At 38.7% G+C, this 22,843-nt stretch overlaps 1 protein-coding gene across 5 annotated transcripts in view; it reads left to right on the top strand.

Annotated features, from left to right (window-relative positions):
- LOC121330659 (protein Jade-1-like) overlaps positions 1 to 16,913 on the top strand; it is a 37,479-nt gene extending 20,566 nt beyond the window's left edge. For all 5 annotated transcript variants that reach the window (XM_041277363.1, XM_041277355.1, XM_041277381.1 and 2 more), the window contains exons 7-11: positions 241 to 408; positions 3,498 to 3,614; positions 6,845 to 7,324; positions 12,842 to 12,959; positions 14,243 to 16,913. In XM_041277363.1, the coding sequence (XP_041133297.1) occupies positions 241 to 408; positions 3,498 to 3,614; positions 6,845 to 7,324; positions 12,842 to 12,959; positions 14,243 to 15,168 (1,809 nt within the window). In that variant the 3' untranslated portion in view covers positions 15,169 to 16,913. The remainder of the gene's footprint in view (positions 1 to 240; positions 409 to 3,497; positions 3,615 to 6,844; positions 7,325 to 12,841; positions 12,960 to 14,242) is intronic.
- The last annotated feature ends 5,930 nt before the right edge of the window (positions 16,914 to 22,843 follow it).

The raw sequence follows: 22,843 nt of genomic DNA, 5'->3' as shown, positions 1-22,843 counted from the left end.
GTAACTGCCTCTACACTCCACCACTGACACACACACACACACACACACACACACAAGTTTCTTATTAATTTGTGAAATGTAAAGTTTACGTTTCTGATGGAAACCAATGCACCTAGCAGTGCCTCGGGAATATTCTACCACAGATATAATTATGCCAATGTCTGCTTTATTTATGATCTTCCTTCTGTACAGTCACAGTGCATTCCATGTGTTTTTCTGTTTGTGTGTTTGTCATTGCAGGCCTGCTACGGTATCCTCAAAGTGCCTGAAGGCAGCTGGTTGTGTCGCACCTGTGCCCTGGGCGTCCAGCCCAAGTGTCTACTCTGCCCTAGAAAGGGTGGGGCGATGAAACCGACACCCAGTGGAACGAAGTGGGTTCACGTCAGCTGTGCGTTGTGGATACCAGAGGTAGGGGGGCTATTGTAACGATGTACAAACAACAGAGTCTCTAAATAGTGTCACCTTTTAAATCTGTAAACTAGCTCAGCCGTGCACTTCTTTCTACTGTGTTTTTATTGTATTTACAGATGGATTCATACTTAATATTGGACTACCAGCGGCTGGTTTGACAGACCCTGACTAGCACTAATCTTGGACTACTTTAGGTAAAATAATTAGAGTAGTGCTTGTCAGGGTCTGTGAACCCTTAGGTAAGCAACTGTAGTCCAAGGTTAGCTAATCAGTGTCTGTTAAACCAGATTTTAGTACTCTGCTGTAAGTAATCCCATTTAATGTAGTTAAAGTGGTAACAGCATTTAGATTTGCTGTTTTTTTTTTTTTTTACAGCTACCGCGCAGAACCCATTTATTGCAGATTCTAATGTACTGGTTACAACCCATTTTAAAACTGGTGTGGGAGCTGGTGGTGGTAGTTCAGAAGCTGCTGGTTCCATGGTTCAAAATATACTTTTGTTTTAAAAGTCATCCAGGAGTACAGGATTTAGCTTTGTTCCATAATAAGAAACCACAATTACAGCAAGCTTGCAAATAACCAGCCACATAGTATTTGACTCATCCTGCCCCGAGGCACACAACAATAACTCTTAGTGAAACAATAGAAAAAAAAAAAAAAAAAAAAGGTTTAATGTGGACCAGCTGTTGGTTAAAGTTCTTCACTGTTAATGTCAGGGTCTCGTGTACATTTAATAGCAGCCTCATAAGAAGCGCATTCCTTATACATGTACAGTTCACAGCCTACCTCTGTAAAGCGCTTTGTGATGGTGGTCCACTGTGAAAGGCGTTATATAAAAAGATAGATATAAATATATTATAAATTCATGTCTGCACCTTTAAATGGGTGGATGTCATGCTGTTAAGAAGCCACAGCCCTGGTGGAATAAATGCGTTAAAGCAAACACAGTGCATTAATGTGTCAGCTGTAGTACCGTTAAGGAGCTTTCTGCCATAACACTGAGACCCAGATTTATAAAAGGATTGCACATGTTTTACGACCGTAAAATGGGCACTGAGGGTTCTGAATTCTTGGATGGGATTTAAAAAACACGCAATGGCATAAACTCGCAATTAATAAGTGATTTGTGGGGGCAATGACTGTGCGCTTTAGCCGTTGATGCATATGTAATTCTGTATATGAATATGTAATTCTGTATATGCATATGTAATTCTGGGATGTTTCTGAACGAAACCGCTAAAATTGGGAGAGGATTTTGCAAATGAGGTCTATTAAATATTCTGTCTAATTTATTAAAGCTGCCGGTAATTGCGGGCCTCGTATTTTTGCTTGATTATTTTAAGAACTCTGAAAAACAGGCGTTAATTTGCCACAGTCAGAGAGTAGGCTATGTACAAGGCAAGGTGATGTGGGAGACTTGTCTGCAGCAAGGAGACGTTGTTTTCAAGGACAAAGAAACATTTAATAACATTTTGCAAATAACTAATTTTTTAACCCTTCTGATCAAGTCAGTTTGTAAATTGTGGTTTATAATACCGTATTGATTTGCAAACTCCACTCAATACATGTTTCATAGCTAACATGACAAAAAAGAAAGTCTGCAAATAGAGAGTATAGATTCCATGTAAAAGAAAAGGTTCTTAGAAACACTTAAAAAGGTCTCCCCACAGTGGCAAAGCAAGGTTCTAATAAGAGCCTTTACTTCTAGAGTGTAGGCATTATTAAAAGAACAGTGGAGGAGATTAAGAATAGATGGAACGATATTTGGAGGCTCACTGAAGAATAAGTCTCATATACATGTAATACAATGAGGGCTCATCTTCCACCGTTATTTTAGTAATGCCTGCAGAATTTATGTTTTGTGATATGGCATTCTGATATGTAACAATACTGGTTCAGGCAGTTGTGTTAAATTCGAGTTTTAAAAAAAAAAAGGGCAGAGGGACAGATGACGCAAATACAGTTGGTTGTAGGCACATCTGAATAATGTAGCTGTATTGTAGACCATACACATATGGTTTAAAATAGTACGTAGAGCCAGAAATACAGACATAGATAAAAAATAGGAGAGTTGTAACTGCATAATAATTTAAGAAGTTATAAGTCATAGTTAAACTGAAGACTGTTTGTATGAAGCTGTATGGAGTTATTGTTGTTGAACATATTGCTGTACAATAAGGATTGTCCCCCCGTTTGACTGCCATGGATGTAAGTAAATAAAACTTATTGTTTCTGATGTTTGAAAAGTCTATACGCCTGGAATTATTGTACACGAAATAAGAAGCACAGTAACTGGATGATGCGTCGTAATGTATAAGCAACTTAGACCTCAAACTCGGAAGTGATACATTTGTTTATTAAGAAGCCACCACACATTCCATATTTTATTCCTTTGTCCTGGTGATGTATTTCGAGCTTGCAATACATCTTCCATGTGTTACAAGTACTGCGTGCACCAAAATCTCCAATTCATATTACATATACATACTGGTAAATTTCAGTTTTCCCTTCAGAGCATCCTCATCACCATGGGTAGTACCAGGCTGAGGTCTTTGTGTGCCATTCATTTTCTTTTCGAGTGTGTAGCCTACACACGCAGGGTTGACCCAAACCCGCTATTTATTGTGAGAGGTGCATAATTCTCCACCTCTAATTGCGGTGAGGGGTATTTAAATGGTTTGATTGCGGAATCGACTGCTTCACCTAATTAGTCTTATAAAATAGGTTGTTATTTTGACGCTGAGTGCGGCCGTACTGAACACGCACATTACGTGGCTTTTTGCGGTCAGTTTTTCCCCTTTATAAATTTGGTCCTGAGAGTGTTAAGTTACGTTACGGAGTCTTCAATCATCCTTAACCCACTTACAACTAAATTGTTTCAAAAGCAGCCATAGTGAAAATAATGAACACAGTAAAGTATTATATTGTAATGCCAACAAACAAATGAAAGACAGTTCATAGAACTTCACATCTGGGATGTTTCTGGTGGACAAACATGGGGGGGTGGGGTGGGGCTGTTTTTGAATCATTGTTGACCACTTCTTAATAAAGGCAATGTAAATATTGTGTGTTGTTTTTTAATGCAGGTGAGCATCGGAAGCCCTGAGAAGATGGAGCCCATCACAAAGGTGTCGCACATCCCTAACAGTAGATGGGCACTGGTGTGTCACCTGTGCAAGGAGAAGTCAGGAGCCTGCATACAGGTCAGGAAACTACTTTAGTACACTGAACCTCTTAAAACCTGAATGTTTTTATTTGTTTGTTATATATGCATCCTAAATACACTAATGGCAAATTTAAACAAAAAAAAAACAACATTTCTAAAATCACCACAAAGTACACAGAATAATACTCTAATTAACTTGTACTTGGGCAGAAAAGATAAAACATACAGGCTGCTTTTAAAGTGCCTTGTTAAAAATGTTTTCATTTACACAAGTAAATGGGGAGAAACACAGTGTCATGCATTTCCTTTCGGCTAGCTTAATTATAATTGCTAAGTCAAGACTCGAGAAACCATGAGAAAAAGCTGGAAGAACTTAATTTCCTGTTTAGTCAGTTTGATTGAAATAGGGAAGTTCAACTGGAACTCTGACTGCTGTAACAAATATGTAGTCTCTTATTTAATTAGAGAATTCAAAGAAAATACTTATATATATATATATATATATATATATATATATATATATATATATATATATATATATATATATATAGACACGCACACACACACACACACAGCTCTGGAAAAAATTAAGAGACCACTGCAAATTTTTCTTAAATCAGCATCTCTACATGTATGGCAGCCATTCCATTCCAATGTCTGTTGAATTCCAACACAGGCACACCTCATTCTACTGAATGAGTTACTGATTAGGGGATCACCTGAACCAAATCTTATTTAACGAGGAAAAGTATAAAAACCACTCCTGTGGTCATCACTATCCTCTTGCAATAGGACCAGCTGGATGGCAAAACAGTGCTAGTAGTACCTCAAAAGTAATTGGAATCAAAAAATAACTATTGACCATGCCCAAAGAGTTGAAAAGGAAAGTGAGGAAAAGAAGGGTTCAATTCTGGCTTTACTGGCAGAGGGATACAGTGAGCGTTGGGTTGCTTCCATCCTTAAAATTTCAAAGACGGTGGTTCATAAGAACAAGGTCAAGCAGCACACATTGGGGACAACAAAGCTACAGACCGGCAGAGGGCGAAAACGACTCTCCACTGATCGGGATGAGCGCCAACTCATTCGAATGTCACTCAGCAACCGTAGGATGACATCAAGTGACCTACAAAAAGAATGGCAAACGGCAGCTGGGGTGAAGTGCACAGCGAGGACGGTTCGAAATAGGCTCTTAGGGGCAGGGCTGAAGTCGTGCAAAGCTAGAAAAAAGCCCTTCATCAATGAGAAGCAAAGAAGAGCCAGGCTGAGGTTTGCAAAAGACCATAAGGATTGGACCGTAGAGGACTGGAGTAAGGTCATCTTCTCTGATGAGTCCAGTTTTCAGCTTTGCCCAACACCTGGTCGTCTAATGGTTAGACGGAGACCTGGAGAGGCCTACAAGCCACAGTGTGTCGCACCCACTGTGAAATGTGGTGGAGGATCGGTGATGATCTGGGGGTGCTTCAGCAAGGCTGGAATCGGGCAGATTTGTCTTTGTGAAGGACGCATGAATCAAGCCAAGTACAAGGTTGTCCTGGAAGAAAACTTGCTTCCTTCTGCTCTGACAATGTTCCCCAACTCTGAGGATTGGTTTTTCCAGCAGGACAATGCTCCATGCCACACAGCCAGGTCAATCAAGGTGTGGATGGAGGACCACCAGATCAAGACCCTGTCATGTCCAGCCCAATCTCCAGACCTGAACCCCATTTAAAACCTCTGGAATGTGACCAAAAGGAAGATGGATGGTCACAAGCCATCAAACAAAGCTGAGCTGCTTGAATTTTTGCGCCAAGAGTGGCATGAAGTAACCCAACATCAATGTGAAAGACTGGTGGAGAGCATGCCAAGACGCATGAAAGCTGTAATTGAAAATCAGGGTTATTCCACCAAATATTGATTTCTGAACTCTTCCTAAGTTATAACATTAGTATTGTGCTGTTTAAAAATGAATATGAACTTATTTTCTTTGCATTATTCGAGGTCTGACAACACTGCATCTTTTTTGTTATTTTGACCAGTTGTCATTTTCTGCAAATAAATGCTCTAAATGACAATGTTTTTATTTGGAATTTGGGAGAAATGTTGTCAGTAGTTTATAGAATAAAACAAAAATGTTCATTTTACCCAAACACATACCTATAAATAGTAAAACCAGAGAAACTGATAATTATGCAGTGGTCTCTTAATTTTTTCCAGAGCTGTGTGTGTGTGTGTGTTTGTGTGTGTGTGTGTGTGTGTGTGTGTGTGTGTGTGTGTGTGTGTGTGTATGTGTATATATATATATATATATAAACATTGTAAAACTGACATGCTTTACATTTGCATTGGACCTGAAAAACTGGATGGTGAATGGTTCGCTTTAATAGACAGTCTTACTTGATACAAGTATTTCTAGGACACTGAAAACCGAATGGGAATGTTCTGTAATAATGTTTCAGCACACAGTGTTTCAGAATGAACTTAGACGGACCAGCTGTCATAGCAACAGGTGCTCATATTCACACAAGATTGTTTCCTGGATTGTGTAATGAGCTGATAACAACATGTGTTTACTCACATGCAGTACAATAGTAAAGGATTACCCAGTTAATTTTTAACACAGATACAAAAAAAAAAAGAAAAACGAACAAAAAAAATACAACAGCAGCTGTTTGGACTGTCACCTGTTTAAAATTAACCAGGCTCATTACATAAAACGGGTGTATGTATGCACACAGATGGGCGGTGTTTCTAGTGTTTTTGTTCTACCCCTATATGTTTCTGTTTGCACATTTACAGTAGAATTTAACACCCAGAACAGTTCTAAGAAAACAATGTTAGCATTGTGTTGAAAAAGTAAACTTGAGCCAGGAATGAGATGCAGTGCTTTCATGTTATTTAGTTAGTGCGTAGAGATACATTGTACAATGGACTCTATTATGACCAAACTACATAAGAGAAAAGGTGGTTGTCAGAGTACGTTTTAAACACACTAGGGTTCAGAATTTTTTTTTTTTTAATTTTTTGGGGAACTTTAAATATTTATTTATTTATTTATTTTTTATATAAAGTATAATTTCAACAACATGCTTGCTAGTTAGTGTTTCAGATGTCTGCACTAACAAAAAACTCAGAAATGATGTTTGAATTTATTCATCTCTTTGTTTTGTTCTTTATTAATTGATTATGAAGGTAAAAATGTTTTAAAAAATGTACATTTTTCAACCTCAAGCGGCTCTCTCTGCATAATCCAATTTATTTTTTTTGTTATTTGTATGTGCTTTTTTGCAGTGCTCTGCGAAGAACTGCCGAACTGCCTTCCACGTGACGTGTGCGTTCCAGTGGGGCTTGGAGATGAAGACCCTCCTTGAGGAGAATGACGAGGTGAAGTTCAAGTCCTTCTGCCTGAAGCACAGCGACAAGCCGGAGACGGAGGGGGGCTCGGAGGAAGAGGAAGCTGAGGTGGAGGAGAAGGCAGCGGTGCTGAACCGTAACCAGCAGAGCGTGAGCCAGCGAAAGCAGAAACTGCAGCAGCTGGAGGAGGAGTTCTTCAAGTTCGCGAACGCAGGCGAGGTGGCGCAGTCCCTCCGGCTGCCAGAGGAGCAGGTGGACTTCATGTACCAGTACTGGAAACTCAAGAGGAAGGCCAGCTTCAACAAGCCGCTTATCACTCCCAAGATGGATGAGGCGGACAACCTGGCCAAGCAGGAGCAGGACATGCTCTTCTGCAGGCTGCAGCTCTTCACACACCTCCGGCAGGACCTGGAAAGGGTATGTAAGGCTAGGCAGCAAGAACAGGGAAGAAACCCACTGGACAGCTGCAGCAGTTGGGCTTTTAGGCAGGATGATAACTTTTGTTTTTGGATGTAGCTTACGGGTAGATGACAGTTACAGCCTTCAAAAAAAAAAAAAAACAATCCAAAAAAATGAGCTAGTTTGCTTGTATAGATTTTAATCGATGTCTGAGAAGTAGTTTGGGAGAGAGTGTGGTGAGGTGTGTAGAACATTCTCCGTTGCTAGAATGTCTGGAAGTTAGGAGAGGTCTAATGGGCCTAATAAATGAGGTAAATTCGGATTACTGACAGAATCTTTATTTAACCTGGAGTTGTCTAGTCAACCTGCAGTATTTCTGTCATTACTGTTTTCTATTGCTAGACCAGTGCCAGATGGTTAAACTTCCACATGGCTATAATACATGCACATTTGCATTATTATAACCCAGGCTTACACTGCAGAGATGCACTTAAAAAAAAAAAAAAAAGAAGCTAGAGTTGCAGCAGATACAATCTCAGGCTCTTGGTAATTGGCTTTGACATGTTTAACCCAGGAAGTAGTCATGCTCCTAGGCGTCATCTCTACAGTGGTGAAGTCGGCGCTAGGAATAGCATGTCTTGTCTTGATCTGTCTGCCGCTATGACTTTGTAGCAGCAGCTAGAAACAGTGTGGGTGTCTGAATCAAGTGGCTTGCTCTGCAATGATTACTGACCTCAGAGAAGTGTATGTTTTCTTTATCGGCTGTTGAATTGTGATTCTTATTTAGTGGTGTGCAAAATAGGAGAAGGTGTTCAGTAAACCTGGGTTTGGCAGCTACTTGGAGTTGTGGTTTACATTACATATTATTTAATTGTCTTTTAATCAGATTTGTTTTGAGCAAGTAGCTATGTATAACATGGTTCAAGTAGCAGCTCCCTACGTTATGAAACGAGTAGGAGAGATAACATAATAGTGAACGAAACATGGTATTACATTTTTTTAATGTAATACCACCTCACAACCTTGCTTAGTTCTGCTTTTTAACTAGTAAAATGTGTGCTTTCATGAAGGGGTTAGAATGTGTATGCTTTAAAACAGGATACCTTTTTTTCCTGAATCAAGTGTCCAGCAATGCCCATAACAAAACTGTAAATCCTTTGCAACTGTAAATTTCAGGAACTGTGAAACTATATAGTCTCTCGAGTGAAAACATCTAACATGTACATCCAGCTGTTCATCGTTGTGATGCAGAGCTTTCTCCATTGCCTGATGAAGTTTGTATTTCGAGTTTTTTTCAAAGCTGCATCATTTTTACAGGTTACTGCGGTTAGCATACTAGTTGCGCAGACACACTGCAGACCGAACAACTCATTTGACCACTGTCGTTATTACACTCCAGTCATGCGTAAATTATCAGCCAGTTTGCCTGAAAATCTATCTTTAACCTTTTTTTTTTAATTGGATATTTTTATACCATTTTATTTTTACAATGGAAAAGTGACCTATATTTTATTTTTGAAACAATTAGTGTGTGAATCACTCAGAAAACATTGATTTTTTTTTTTTTTGGTTTGTATGAATTAACATTTCATCAACCTAATAGGCTCTCTGTATTTTTTGTTGTTTTATGAATGAGTATGAAATTGTGTTGGTGCCCTTGGACTGGATTTATATTTTGCTTTTCTGCCCCCTAAAACTGCCTTAATGCCCTTGAATCTTCACTCCCAATGAAGGCAACATTGTCTTGCCCTTGATGACCTTAACTTCATGCCCTGACATTTTAAAAACTATCTTTGTTAACTAGCGTCTTGTGGGTTTTATTAGGTTGATCCATCTTGTAAAATGACAAGTAGTAATAAATAATTTCTGAATTTATTTTTCTACAAAGTTCAAATTTGCTTCTGAAAGTGGTCTAAATGTCTCAGAATGCATCTGAGAGTGTGTACAACCGCAGAGCTTCAGAGGGCCTAAGCTCACAGCCAGACGATTGGTTTTGCTCCAGGAGTTTCATTTAAAAATGATCATTGGCCACTTTCACCCATGTGAACAGCAATCCACACAAATCCACTCAGCTGTTTTCAGTTGTCTCTCTTGGAATGCTAAATTATCCCAGTCAACACCAATGACCCACACCTGTGGAGAGCTTGATCCGAACTAATCAAATAACCACTATTAACGACTGTGAGAAGTTTCATGTGTACCAGCCAACCAGAGTTAAAGCTTTATGAATATGGTCCACATGTTAAGTCTTACTCCTTCACTGACAGAAGCGCTGATAATAATCAACAGATGGATTCATTCATCAGCCCTAACCTGAGGTGGCACATGCAGAATCTATTAACCTCCTCAGACTTGCATTTGTTGACTTTCCCAGCTAGAACACACAATGCACTCGCAGAGCTCTGGCTCCTGTCCTACTGCAACTGGGTCTTTTCCAGAAAACAGGGGAAAAAATAAATCTTAATGTACTTTCCTACTTTCAGTTTAATGAACGTGGTGTACCTCTTTACAGCCCATTTCCATGCACAACAAAAAGGCAGTGAGGTTTTTTTTTTTTTTATTGTTTTTATTCCATCTAATGAAACCTGAAACATAAGGATTGCTTTTGGCTGAATCTGTGTTTGAATGAAAGTGCAAGTGAAATATCAGTTAGTTTTTATACACCAACCAGCAAATATGATTAGTTATAGTCACTGTGAAAATGCAGTACTGTACATTGCCCTAACCCTGTATCTGACTGATGCTTCATCAGCATTCTGATACATATTTCAATCTGGGTTAACATCTACCCAAGACGATTAGGCTACAGTAGCCTTAAAGGGCTGAAGCAGAAATTGAAAGAGAGGAAGCTAGGGAGGAGAATCATTGAAATCAAACTGAATTACTGTAGTTTTATTGCAAGAGTCATATATGAAATAAAATAAAGGTTTTTCATATAGATTGCAGAAAATGTTAGAGGAATACAAACTGCACAACAACTGGAAAGAATACAGGAACAGGGTTAAGCAGGTTAAAAAAAGGGGTTAGAAATGTTACAAGAACCAAGAGAAGTTGCAAAACCATGCAAGAGATCTGTTAAAATAGACTCTTGAACCGTAGGGGTGTAGTTGATTGTTTGAAAAAAAATATCAGGGAGGATACAAACAATGTACAGAATGACAGTCTGTGGTTGCCAAGTCAGACAGGATTTAAAAACACAATTTTAATAAGGTAGAGGTGCTATGGGTTTGTTATTATCCATTTATTTAAAATACAGAATGATAAGGTGAGAGATTTGTTCTTCAATTTACCCCCTAAAAATGGGTTTCTGAAATGGAGACTGGTATGACATTGCATTGTCGGTCACTATCTCAGAAGTCAGTTTTTGGGTTATTAAAATGAAGAACAGTTGGTAGTAAGTCGATAACATTCAGATATCAGTTCTAGAATTCTTTTCATATTAAAAAAGGGATGATTAGCTGTTTGAGGAATCTAGATACTTTGGAAGAATGCAGGCAGGAGCAACAGGGAACAAATTCTAACCCCCATGTTATGTAAAAGTGGAAGAAATGGGAGTTCTTAAAATCGATTTTGTATAGGTAATCAAATTACTGTACAATTGAAAATAGCAGTACACAGTAAAATTCCAATTACTGTACAATTGAAAATAGCAGTACACAGTAAAATTCCCAATCCAAAAACCTTAAAGGTATACAGTACTACCTTTCAAGAATAAGCAGCATCGTTCTGAAAAATAAAGCATTATCCGTCCCCACATGTTGCTACAACTGTTTAAATAACATACCTGTAATTTTTCTTTTCATTGTTAACATCCTGACAAATTTTACACTTACAACTTTAAAGTCTGTTTCAAAGCTCTTTTCAAATATGACCGCTCCAGTGAACTGGGGTTTGAGATCTATCCTCTGAATCAGGGTTCCCAATCCTGGTCCTGGGGGACCCCTGTGTTTCCTGGTTTTCATTCCAACTGAGTTCTCAATTACTTAATTGAACCCTTAACTATTAATTAGCTTAATTATACATTTTTAATCGTTTTCAGCTTTTAAACACTTGGATATTTCAAGTTAACTATATCATTTTATAAGTAACTTAAAATCAGCAACTTTTTAGGAGCCGAGAACAATTAAAAAGGTCTAATTAAGCAATTTATAAGTTCAATTAAGGGTTTGGTTACTTAATTAGGAACTCAGTTGGAATTAACCAGCAGACACAGGGGTCCCCCAGGACCAGAATTGGGAAACCCTGCTCTAATCACAGTTAGAAGAGCGATAGAAAAAAAAAAAAAAAAAAAACATAACAAGTGCTTTGACTTTTCTGTTCTGTACCACATCATGGATTGCTATTACTGTTACCGGTTTGACAATGTGGGCAATAATCCTCACACTACCAGTGCACTAGAGCAGATATTTTCAAAAGAGCTTTGAAACAGACTTTAAAGTTATACGTGTAAAAGTTGTCAGGATGTTAACAATGAAAAGAAAAATTACAGGTACGTTATTTAAACAGTTGTAGCAGCACATGGGGACGTTTAATGCAATATTTTTCGGAATCCCGCTACTTACTCTTTAAATATACAGTACTGTTTTTTTGTAAATACCTGTGATAGAGGGCCGAAGGGGTGTAGTGCATTTTGTGTAACTGCGGAAAAACGTTGCGTGCAACCGTTGTGTCTACTGCAAGTGCTATAGAATACAGTGTAGTTTTATAACACTGTCATGGCAGTTATATTTCTCAATATTGGTGGTGCTTAGATAGTCCCTTTTTAATCATCAGGGACATGCAGCTGGGCACGTCGTAAACTTACTAATCGAGGGAGCTCAAAATAACCAGGAGAGTATTTCATCAAAAAGCCTTATCCATGGTGTGTAAGCTATTAAGAAGGCTATTTTACACCAAATATGTATGGAATGTGCTTATGTTGAAAAATATATCAAAGGGATGTGTATAGTGTAACCACAGTGCAGCTCTAAATACTATACTGAGCTTGGTACTAGTCAAGTCGACACACTTTTTTTAAATTTCTTTTTTTCTTAGTGTAGCAGAACTTTTTTTAGTGCTGTGCAATAGCTGTTTTCTGTACCTTTTATAATGGATTTTGAAACATGTTCCCAGTGGTACAAACTGCTAGTGATATCTTGCCACAAGTCAATGATGGACTGTAGTAGGAATGATATGTGGTCAGATGGATGGTATTGTTTTTTCAGTTGTGTGGTAGGACTGAAATCCAGTGCCAGTGCACATTCATATGCAGTATAGAGAGAATTAAAGCGCCAGTAAAACCTGTTCGGCAGTGTTTGTTCAAAACAAAGGACACTTTAAGAAAAAGAGCATCTTAAAAAAACACAGAAAATAATACTGTAATCTGAATACTGCTCGATTTATATTTGCTTCTGGTTCTTTTGTTAACTTGTGTATACATTTTGATTTTTTTTCTTTCTTTGAAAATAAAAATAAAAATGCTCACCTTACTTTAACCAGTAAGAGAAATAATTGTTTTGGCCAAGTGTTGTCAAGAGTGAAACTTTTGTGTTTTAGGTTCGAAATCTCACGTACATGGTGACGAGAAGAGAAAAGATGAAGAGATCGGTGTGCAGAGTACAGGAGCAGATCTTCCACCATCACGTCAAACTGCTGGAGGAGCAGCAGCTTGCAGGTGGGTGGCTATGGGGACTTCATGATGGGAACTGGGGATGGGACTGCAGGTGTTGGCTGAGAACACTTGCTTTTGAGTCAGTTCTGGACAAAGTTGGGGTCAATTCCTATTTTTCAATTCCAATTCCCTTTTAAAACGAATGCCCAATTCATTTCTCTTTTAATCAATTCCAGCACGTCATTGATCAAAATTTCAATCAGTAGCACTCTGTTAAACGAGCTTCTCACAGTGGCACCACATTACTTACAGTTAAATTGTTTTCAAATGAAAACAGTTGAAACAATCACAACAATGATGTCTCTAAAATGTAAATTCCTTCGAAGAAATTGATTGTAAAAAGGAATTGGAAATAGAAAACCAGTATTTAACCCCAACCCTAGTTCACTAAATGCAGGGTGATGAGCAGTCACTAAATGCAGGGTGATGTGCAGTCACCAGATGCAGGGCAATGAGCAGTCACTAAATGCAGGGTGATGTGCAGTCACTAAATGCAGGGTGATGTGCAGTCACTAAATGCAGGGCGATGAGCAGTCACTAAATGCAGGGTGATGAGCAGTCACTAAATGCAGGGTGATGTGCAGTCACTAAATGCAGGGTGATGTGCAGTCACTAAATGCAGGGCGATGAGCAGTCACTAAATGCAGGGCGATGAGCAGTCACTAAATGCAGGGTGATGAGCAGTCACTAAATGCAGGGTGATGTGCAGTCACTAAATGTAGGGTGATTTGCGGTCATTAAATGGCTGAGACGGCTGCTCTTCAGGTGTTTGTAAAGGACTTTGAGATTGTAACAGACCTGTTGCCTGCATTTACAATAGTTAAGCATCTCTGTGAAGGGAGTGTGTTTGTAGACCCGTCGTTGGTGAGCTAGTGACCAAATGTGGCTGCCATATGTAGACCGTATACTTTTGATTTATTGTTTTCAAAATTCACAGCTGTATTCTTTTTCAGTTAATTTCCATTAGTTGTGTTTACAAACCGTTTGATTTCCCATTCCCCATTAAATACCTGGGTATACCCCTGGGAGGTTTTTTGTTCACTAAAACTAATTTGGTAGTGGCCATATGGGGGTAGGGATGCATCTAAGGGTTGCTAATAAATACTTTATAATAATATTTTTTAGGTTTTACTATTACATTACAGTTCTGTTGGTTTGATGGTGCGGCTTTTAGTCAGGATTACCACTGTACATGTATGTTTACATTGTTATTTACATACAACATAAAATATTTGTAAAATCAAATTAAAACAGTAAAAAACAGTAAACCTTTTTTTTCATTTTAGGCGTACCTTCATCGGGCCATTTGGAAGATGCATTCCTCTTCAAATGGCTCACTCCTCTGGAAGATTCAAAGAAGCAAGCTTTTAAAAACTTTTATTTTGGCCAGCCTCCAGGAGATTTTGCAGGAAAGCCCTGGCCGGTCAAAGAATCTCACAAGGGTGAGAAAGGCAAAGCCTCAAGAGACGTCAAGAAAAGAACGTTGCGGAAGCAGCAGTCAAACACAGCCAATGACTACACTGGGAAACCAGACACCAGCAGTGACAGCAGTAGAAAGGAGCAGGAACCTCAGGGCAGGCTGTCCAAGGCTGGGGCGAAACCAGCTCACCATGGAGACCAAACAAATGTTGTGCTAACCCTGGAGCACAAAAAAGGAGAATGGGGCCTACGAAGCGAGGAGAACAAACATGGGCTGCGACAACGAGCCTCCTCCAAGCCCAACCAGAAGCCTCTGAAACCCACAGAGGAGACTGCACTGAGGCAGTCCGACATCAAAAGGGCACCGGCTCACCCTAGCAGCAGAACGCTGACCCGCCGGCTGTCTGGGGAAGCAGTGCCTAAATGCAATGGTTCTCTGAGGAAAGCCAACTGCAATCAAACCGCCGCTCCAGTGCCAACCTCACCGCCCAGCTCCATGAAAAACTGGGGAGGCTTCAAAATCCCAAAGAAAGGGGAGAGGCTCCAGCATGGGGAGGAGCAGCTAGTGGCCTGCCAGAGGAATTCCGGGGACCATGGCAAGGAGTCCCCTAAAGGCAGAGCCAAAGCTCGTCTAAAGAAAGAGACTGAAAACGATGGCTACGCCCCTGACGCGGAGCTCAGCGACTCCGAGACGGAGGCGAAAGAAAAAGTGTGTCGGCCTCAGCGTCTCAGTGCCTCCCTTAACAGGAGGTATGGGACAGACATCATCCGGAGAAGCATCATGGCTTCTTGAGGGGTGTACTGGGTCACTAACTGAGGCAGTACTGAATTGGTCACTTGAACTACTTGCCTAAATTTAAAAAGTTTTTTTTTTTTTTCCTCAGAAAACTAATCTGGAAGTATACACATAAAAGTATACCATACCATGCTGGTACTTTAACCGTTTACTCATCTCAAAGCACTTATTTTTAAAAGCCCATTAATTCTTAATTAAAGTTCAGGTTGCTTTTTTGAGCTTTGGTAAAATTGAAGGTATTGAGTCGGACCTGACTGAAATACACAAGTTTAATTGCACATGCAACCCCCCCCCCCCACCCCCCCCCCAGAGAAACACTACATTTCTTTTAAAAGTGAAGCTGAGAGCTTGATAGACTCGGTGAAACTACTGGGTCTGTGGGCCATAGCACTGTTTTTAAAGTGGGTTATTTTTGTTAAAGAAAAAAAAAAAACAACAAGCACAAGTTCTTAAAAAAAAAAAACAAAAAAAAAACCTCAGCTTTGGTAGTTGCTCCCATGGCATTGTTTGCCACGTTTCGTTTGCGGAAAGTGATCGTTATAATTAAAGCTCACTTCGTTTGGCAAGTTTTTGCCGTAGGTAAAGAAGTCTTTTTAAAGGGAGTTGGGGGTAATGCTCGTTATCCCCCTGTCTTTTCTCAGAGGTCTTTATTTTGCTCTGCAGTGATCCCTACAAGGAAGGGAACGACTGGAGCAGCAATCAGTACCGGCCTAGCTATCCCTTTTTGTATAGGAAGATCGCACTAATGTCGAGGGCCATCAGGGCAGATCTGTATGAAAGACATTGAAACAAAGGTATTGCCTGGAACGTATTTGTTTTTAAAGTGTTATCAAATATATTTAAAAGGAACAAAATCAGTGCTGATGCACTGCCGGATGCAAATAATTCAACACATGATTTGGATTTCCCTGGAAAGGCTAAGCACAGGCTTAAAGCCAGTGTGGTGTATTTTAATAAATAATGCAGCTAAATCTGCACTTAGAGACACAGCAGCTGAATCACTTGTGTCTGGCAGTTAATTGTGACCCTGAATTAATGACACAAGTACAATACAATGTGTTATTCATATAGTGTGAGCTTTTGCCAAATACAGCCCCTCTATCTTAAAAAATAGTTTGTGATTTATCTACAATAAGCAATAATAATCGATTGGGTTATCAGCAATAAAAAAGCTCTTTTTGGGAAGAATAATACAGTGTTATATTAAAAAGGTGTATTCCGAAAGAATTTTTATCGGGAAAGAAAATATGCACGAGACAAACGAGCAGTCTAGTCGGTGGCTTTCGCATTCTTATGCATACAAAATAAGTTGTAAAAGAAAATTACAATTTGCTCATCAGTTGCAAAACAAAAAAGTTTAACAAAATATAAAAAGTTCAAATCATTGCTTCTGCTCTACACATGCAAAAATGTATGTTTTACATTCAAGTGTTTAGTTATAGCCATATTTTTCCATAGCCTTGATGCTAAACTTAACTGGCAGAGATGTCTGCGAGATGCTTATGAATGCACAGAATTGTAACGATGTTTGAGATATGTCTATTGATGTCAGTATTTTCAGTGTCATGCCTTACTTGATCATGATACAATAGATCAATGTACAAGTGGAAATCCCCTTTTAATAATATTTCACAAAGTACTTTTTACCTTTAAAAACTTGATAGAAAAAAAATGCCTGATAGAAAAAAATGTAAAGGGATACAGTGCCTATAGAAAGTCTACACCCCCTTGAACATTGTTCACATTTTGTTGTGCCAGTGCCTCAGAGTTTCATGCATTTAAATGAGGATTTACACACCATACTCCACACTGTTAAGGGGAAAAAAAGTTTTTATTGAGAAAAAAATTATGTATTAAAAATACAAAACTGAAAGATCATAATTAGATAAGTCTCCACCCCCCTGAGTTAATACTTGGTGGAAGCAGCTTTGGCAGCAATTACAGCTGTGAGTCTGTTGGGATAGGTCTCTACCAACTTTGCACACCTAGATTTGGCAATATTTGACCATTCTTTACAAAACTGTTCAAGCTCTGTCAAGTTCCTTGGGGAGTGTTGATGAACAACAATCTTCAAGGAATGCCACAAATTTTCGATTGGATTTAGGTCGGGGCTCACTGGGCCACTCAAGAACATTTACCTTTTTGTTCCTTAACCACTACAGTGTAGCTTTGGTTGTGTGCTTTGGGTCGTTGTCATGCTGAAAGGTGAACTTCCGTTCCAGTTTCAGCTTTCTTGCAGAGGGCAGTAGGTTTTCCTCAAGGGCTTTTCTGTACAGTGCTCCATTAATTTTCCCTTCTATCCTGACAAGTGTCCCAGTTTTACCAAGTTTACAAACGAGAGGAGGCCATTCGGCCCATCTTGCTCGTTTGGTTGTTAGTAGCTTAATGATCCCAAAATCTCATCAAGCAGCTTCTTGAAGGATCCCAGGGTGTCAGCTTCAACAACATTACTGGGGAGTTGATTCCAGACCCTCACGATTCTCTGTGTAAAAAAATGCCTCCTATTTTCTGTTCTTAATGCCCCTCTGTCTAATCTCCATTTGTGACCCCTGGTCCTTGTTTCTTTTTTCAGGTCGAAAAAGGCCCTTGGGTCGACATTGTCAATACCTTTTAGTATTTTGAATGCTTGAATTAGGTTGCAGCATAGTCTTCTTTGTTCAAGACTGAACAGATTCAATTCTTTTAGCCTGTCTGCATATGACATGCCTTTTAAGCCCGGAATAATTCTGATCGCTCTTTTTTGCACTCTTTCTAGAGCAGCATTGTACAGTTTTAACATTACTTCCCTTGATTTAAATTCAACACTTTTCACAATGTATCCGAGCATCTTGTTAGCCTTTTTTATAGTTTCCCCATATTGTCTAGATGAAGACATTTCTTAGTCAACAAAAACTCCTAGGTCTTTTTCATAGATTCCTTCTCCAATTTCAGTATCTCCCATATGATATTTATAATGTACATTTTTATTTCCTGCATGCAGTATCTTACACTTTTCTCTATTAAATGTAATTTGCCATGTGTCTGCCCAGTTCTGAATCTTGTCTAGATCATTTTGAATGACCTTTGCTGCTGCAACAGTGTTTGCCACTCCTCCTATTTTTGTGTCGTCTACAAATTTAACAAGTCTGCTTACTATACCAGAATTAGGGATGGTGTTCTTTGGGTGATGCGCTGTGTTGGGTTTGTGTCAAACATAACACTTTGCATATAAGCCAAAAAGTTCAATTTTAGTTTTGTCAGACCACAAAACTTTTTGCCACATGGCTACAGAATCTCCTGAGTGTTTTGTTGCATACTTCAAATGGGACTCAAGGTGGGTTTTCTTGAGTAATGGCTTCCTTCTCGCCACCCTACCATACAGGCTAGATTTGCAAAGTGCTTGGGGTATTGTTGTCAAGTGCACATTTTGACCAGTCTTGGACGTAAAAGCCTGTAGCTCTTGCATAGTTGCCATTGGCCTATCAGTAGCCTCTCTGATCAGTCTCCCTCTTGCTCGGTTATCCAGTTTGGAGCGACGGCCGGATCTAGGCCGGGTCTTGGTGGTGCCGTACACCTTCCATTACTTCAACTTGACTGTGCTCCAAGGGATATTCAAGGCCTTTGATATTTTTTTATACCCATCCCCTGATCTGTGCCTTTCAACAACTTTGTTTCAGAGTTCTTTTGAAATTGCCTTTGTGCTCATTGTTGAGTCTTTGCTTTGAAATGCACTACCCAGCAGAGGGAACCTACAGGAACTGCTGAATTTATCCTGAAATCATGTGAATCACTACAATGTAACACAGGTGGAGGCCACTTACCTTGGTGTGTGATTTTGAAGGCGATTGGTTACACCTGAGCTAATTTAGGATTGCTATTACGGGGAGTGGACACTTATCCAACCAAGCTATTTCAGTTTTTATTTTTAATTAGGTTTCTACAAAGTTCTAAAATATTTTTTTCACTTGGAAGTTGTGGGGTAGGATGTGTAGATAAATGAAAGAACAAAATTTAATTTCAGGCTATAAGGCAACAGAAGGTGAAAATTTTGAAAGGAGGTGTAGACTTTCTATAGGCACTGCATTTGTTGTACATTTGACTGGCTATAGCTGTGTTAAACTGTGCATACTGTACTTTACAGCAAACACTTGTACAGACACATCTCTCACTTTGTGCCTAGCTTTGTGTCCATCCAAGTTCAATATGCAAATAGATCCAGAACACATACAAGCAGGGCAGAAAAAAAAAGGATTTATACATTGAAAGCTATTTTATATAACTTGGCCCTTTTGCTGTATTTATTTTTTTTCCTTTTGAAGGTATTTATAAAAGTAGTCAAGGACAGCTGATTTTTTTTGTTGTTGTTTATGAATGTAAATATAGAGAAATTGTGCCTTTTTGTCTGTGAATAAACTGCTGTACATTTTGCAATACATAAAGCTTGTCATGTTTGCGTAGGCTACTAGTTGGTAGATTTTTCACTGTACTAGGAGTTTGTGTGTGTTGAGGAGAAGGAGGATGAGGAGGGGGGAGGGGGGGGGATGTGTCTACAGTACAGATTTCTGTTCCTCCAAAATATTATTTTATTGGAGCACCACTGGTTATGCTTTCAATTATTTTTTATTTTGGGTTCAGCCAGTTAGCAAACTGATGCGTGTTACACCAATTGACTTTTTTTAGATTAGTTGTCAGTAATTCAGGCTGCAAGTTTACATGTTAGTACAATTTAAAAATAATGACCTTTGTGTGTAACTGTTAGCCATTATCAGCTGTACTCTATACAGTATGTTGCATTGTGTGCCTGGACCCGATTGGTAGCTGAAAATTAATGGTAAGGTTCAGTGTAAATGTACACCTAATTCAGTTCACCATTTGTATGTAATATTTGTATATATTTCAAGGGGCGGGAACCAGGGCTGCGAGAGGGAGTGTTTTGCAACTTAGGATTCGAGGCTTAGCCTCTAGAGCAGGGGGGAGAGAGAAAAGAACGGGCTGGACTCCAACCAAGAGAGCCTTCCCTATGGAGTCGAGTCTGGCACTATCGGCCTCCGGGCCCCTGAAACCACAGAGTCGTCCGACTTCTTGGAGAGTCGTCATAGGCTCGGCCTCGCGACTGGGTCCCAGTTACCCACTGGGTTCGACCCTCAGAGGACGGAACGACTCACACGAAGCCTTGATGTAAGGAAGAATCGAGAATCTAAAAGAACACAAATAATTGTCAGTTATGGGACTTGAGCACTAAGTATGAGGGCCATGCCCGAGGAGTATCAAGGAGGAAGTAAGACAGCCTTCTTTCATGAGGCAAGATACATAGCATATGAGCTGTGAGGAGGAGGAGGAAAAAAACTAATGCAAGAGAAAGAGCTGAGCTATGACTGGGTTTAAATATGGAGTCAATAATAGGTGAAATTAGGAAATAGCGAAGCCCCTGTTAATTTGTGCAATTATATTATTTATATATATTATATATATATATATATATATATATTAAATCTATATATATATATATGTAATATATATATATATATATGTATATATATATATGTATAGTTTGTGTGTGTGTATATATTTATATATAAATATATTAGCTCCCAAAGCTTACTGAAAATCAACAAGATAGTTCTCTTTAAAGGATTTCATGATAATTAGTGTTAATAAATATAGCATTGCTAAAAGTGTAACATACTGTAGTAGCACACATACCTACACACTATGCTAAGGAATACATCGGTTGGTCCTAAGAGTCTGCCAGCGACAGCAGCTAACAAAATTTGGAATAGTGCAATACTGACAGTAGCAAGGTACTAAAGCCATTACAATCTACTACTCTGTGCTCTCAATCTCTACTTCTGTGTGATTTGTTACATATGTATTTCAATATCGTTTCATTTGTAAAAATAGTTTTGTTGAATGTCAAGCAAGAAAAATGATCATGCCCTCTGCTTATAAAAAATACACACTTGGCCAATAACTTTTTTGGACAACAGCACTAGATGGAACAACTGCCTAGTTAAACCAGCATAACCCTAATAAATTCACGTCATGAGGATTACCGGTAACCACGTTCGAATAGCTTTAAAAAGCACCCACAAAGACTCGCTCTCACAGCTCTATGCAGTTGTGTACAGCAACTGTAAAAAGCAGGTACAGTAATTGGTACTAAACCTCAAAGTAAAATGTAATATTTAAAAAAGATGTCACAAGATGTTTCTAAGATATCATGAATGACCCTTGAGAGGGTAAACTTTACTTTTACTCTCTATTTTTTATATAGTGCCTTTCATAGTGGACCACCATCAAAAAGCACTTTACAAGATATGAGACTAGGGAGTCTGACTATGCATCAGCTGCAGAGTCACTTACAACAATGTCTCACCCATAAGACAGAGCACATGGAGGTTAAGTGACTTGCTCAGGGTCAATGGCTGAGCTGGGACCTCCTGGTTATAAGCCTGTTTCTTTAACCACTGGACCACACAATCTTTTTTGTGTTCTGCTTGGAGCGGAGCAACCAGTTTCTAAGTGTTGCTTTTGTCGACTCAATTCGCTCCTGAAAAGCATGGGAAAAAAGGCCTGTTCTTAGAAATGAACCCTTTTAACCAACAGTTTTGCACAAGTGAGGATACATGTATTTAATTGTTTTGTAATTTTCAATGTAAATATTATAAAATATGAATGTCACTGAGCTGCCTTAAATTAAAAAAACAAAAACAAACTCTGACCTGCAAACTTTTTGAACTGTAAAATACAGCTCTGAATAGCTTCAAACAGCAATTCTATGAATACAAAGCACTGCATTATTCCCTGCCAATAGCTATTTATACAATTGTATGCAACAGCCTGATTATTGACTATAAATGGCTGTAAGCAGAGTTAACATCGATAATTAGAGGCTGTACTGAGGGAAATTAAAGACTAGTTTTTACATTTTCTTTATATAATATATAAATACACATACACACTATGTTGTGGTTTTCTTCTTTGCACATTTCATTTGTAAAGGAGATCATGAACTAGCTGTCTGCAAAAGGCTTAATTATTTAATTTTTTTTAAAATTTCATTTAAACCAGCTGCACAAGTATGTGCTTGTTTAATTTCTTTAAAAACTAAATAATTCTCTGGCGGAATTTATTGTGTGTATCTGCACATCAGATTCCAGGCACTGACAGGCATGGTGCAAATGGACCGACAGCATGTTTGAGTTAAAAGGGCTATGAAAGAACCTTTTAGTTCAACAAATGCAGCTCAATACAAGCTTAACTGTCCATATCCGGCGTTCTGTTGATATCTGTAGATTTGTTAAACTAATTTTGTACCTTAGTTTAAGCTTTCATTAATCACTCTATAGTGCAGATTATTTTTAAGATTGTGTAGCAAATATTCAAAAGCAAACCATGTTGCCAGAGGTTACATTTTTTTATAACTTGACCTCTTGTAAATATTCCATGGCTGATTTTTTCATTATTGATAGTATACTGAAGCTGAATTCTTAAATCTACTTGTGCACTTCATTCTGGAAAAGAGGCAAAATACATTTTGTACAGCCCATTATATTTCAGATTAAAACATAGCATTTAGATTTTTGTAAGGAATTTCCTTAAGGTCTTAACACAATCGATGTGTAGATGACAAAGGAAGAACATTAATCCACAATGAAACATTTAAACTTCACTCAGAAAGCATGTGTAAATG

The sequence above is a fragment of the Polyodon spathula genome, chromosome 2 (assembly GCF_017654505.1).
Source record: "Polyodon spathula isolate WHYD16114869_AA chromosome 2, ASM1765450v1, whole genome shotgun sequence".
In the NCBI taxonomy this organism is placed as follows: domain Eukaryota; kingdom Metazoa; phylum Chordata; class Actinopteri; order Acipenseriformes; family Polyodontidae; genus Polyodon; species Polyodon spathula.
Note: the sequence above shows the minus strand (reverse complement) of the source record. Positions and strands in the feature narration are given on the sequence as shown.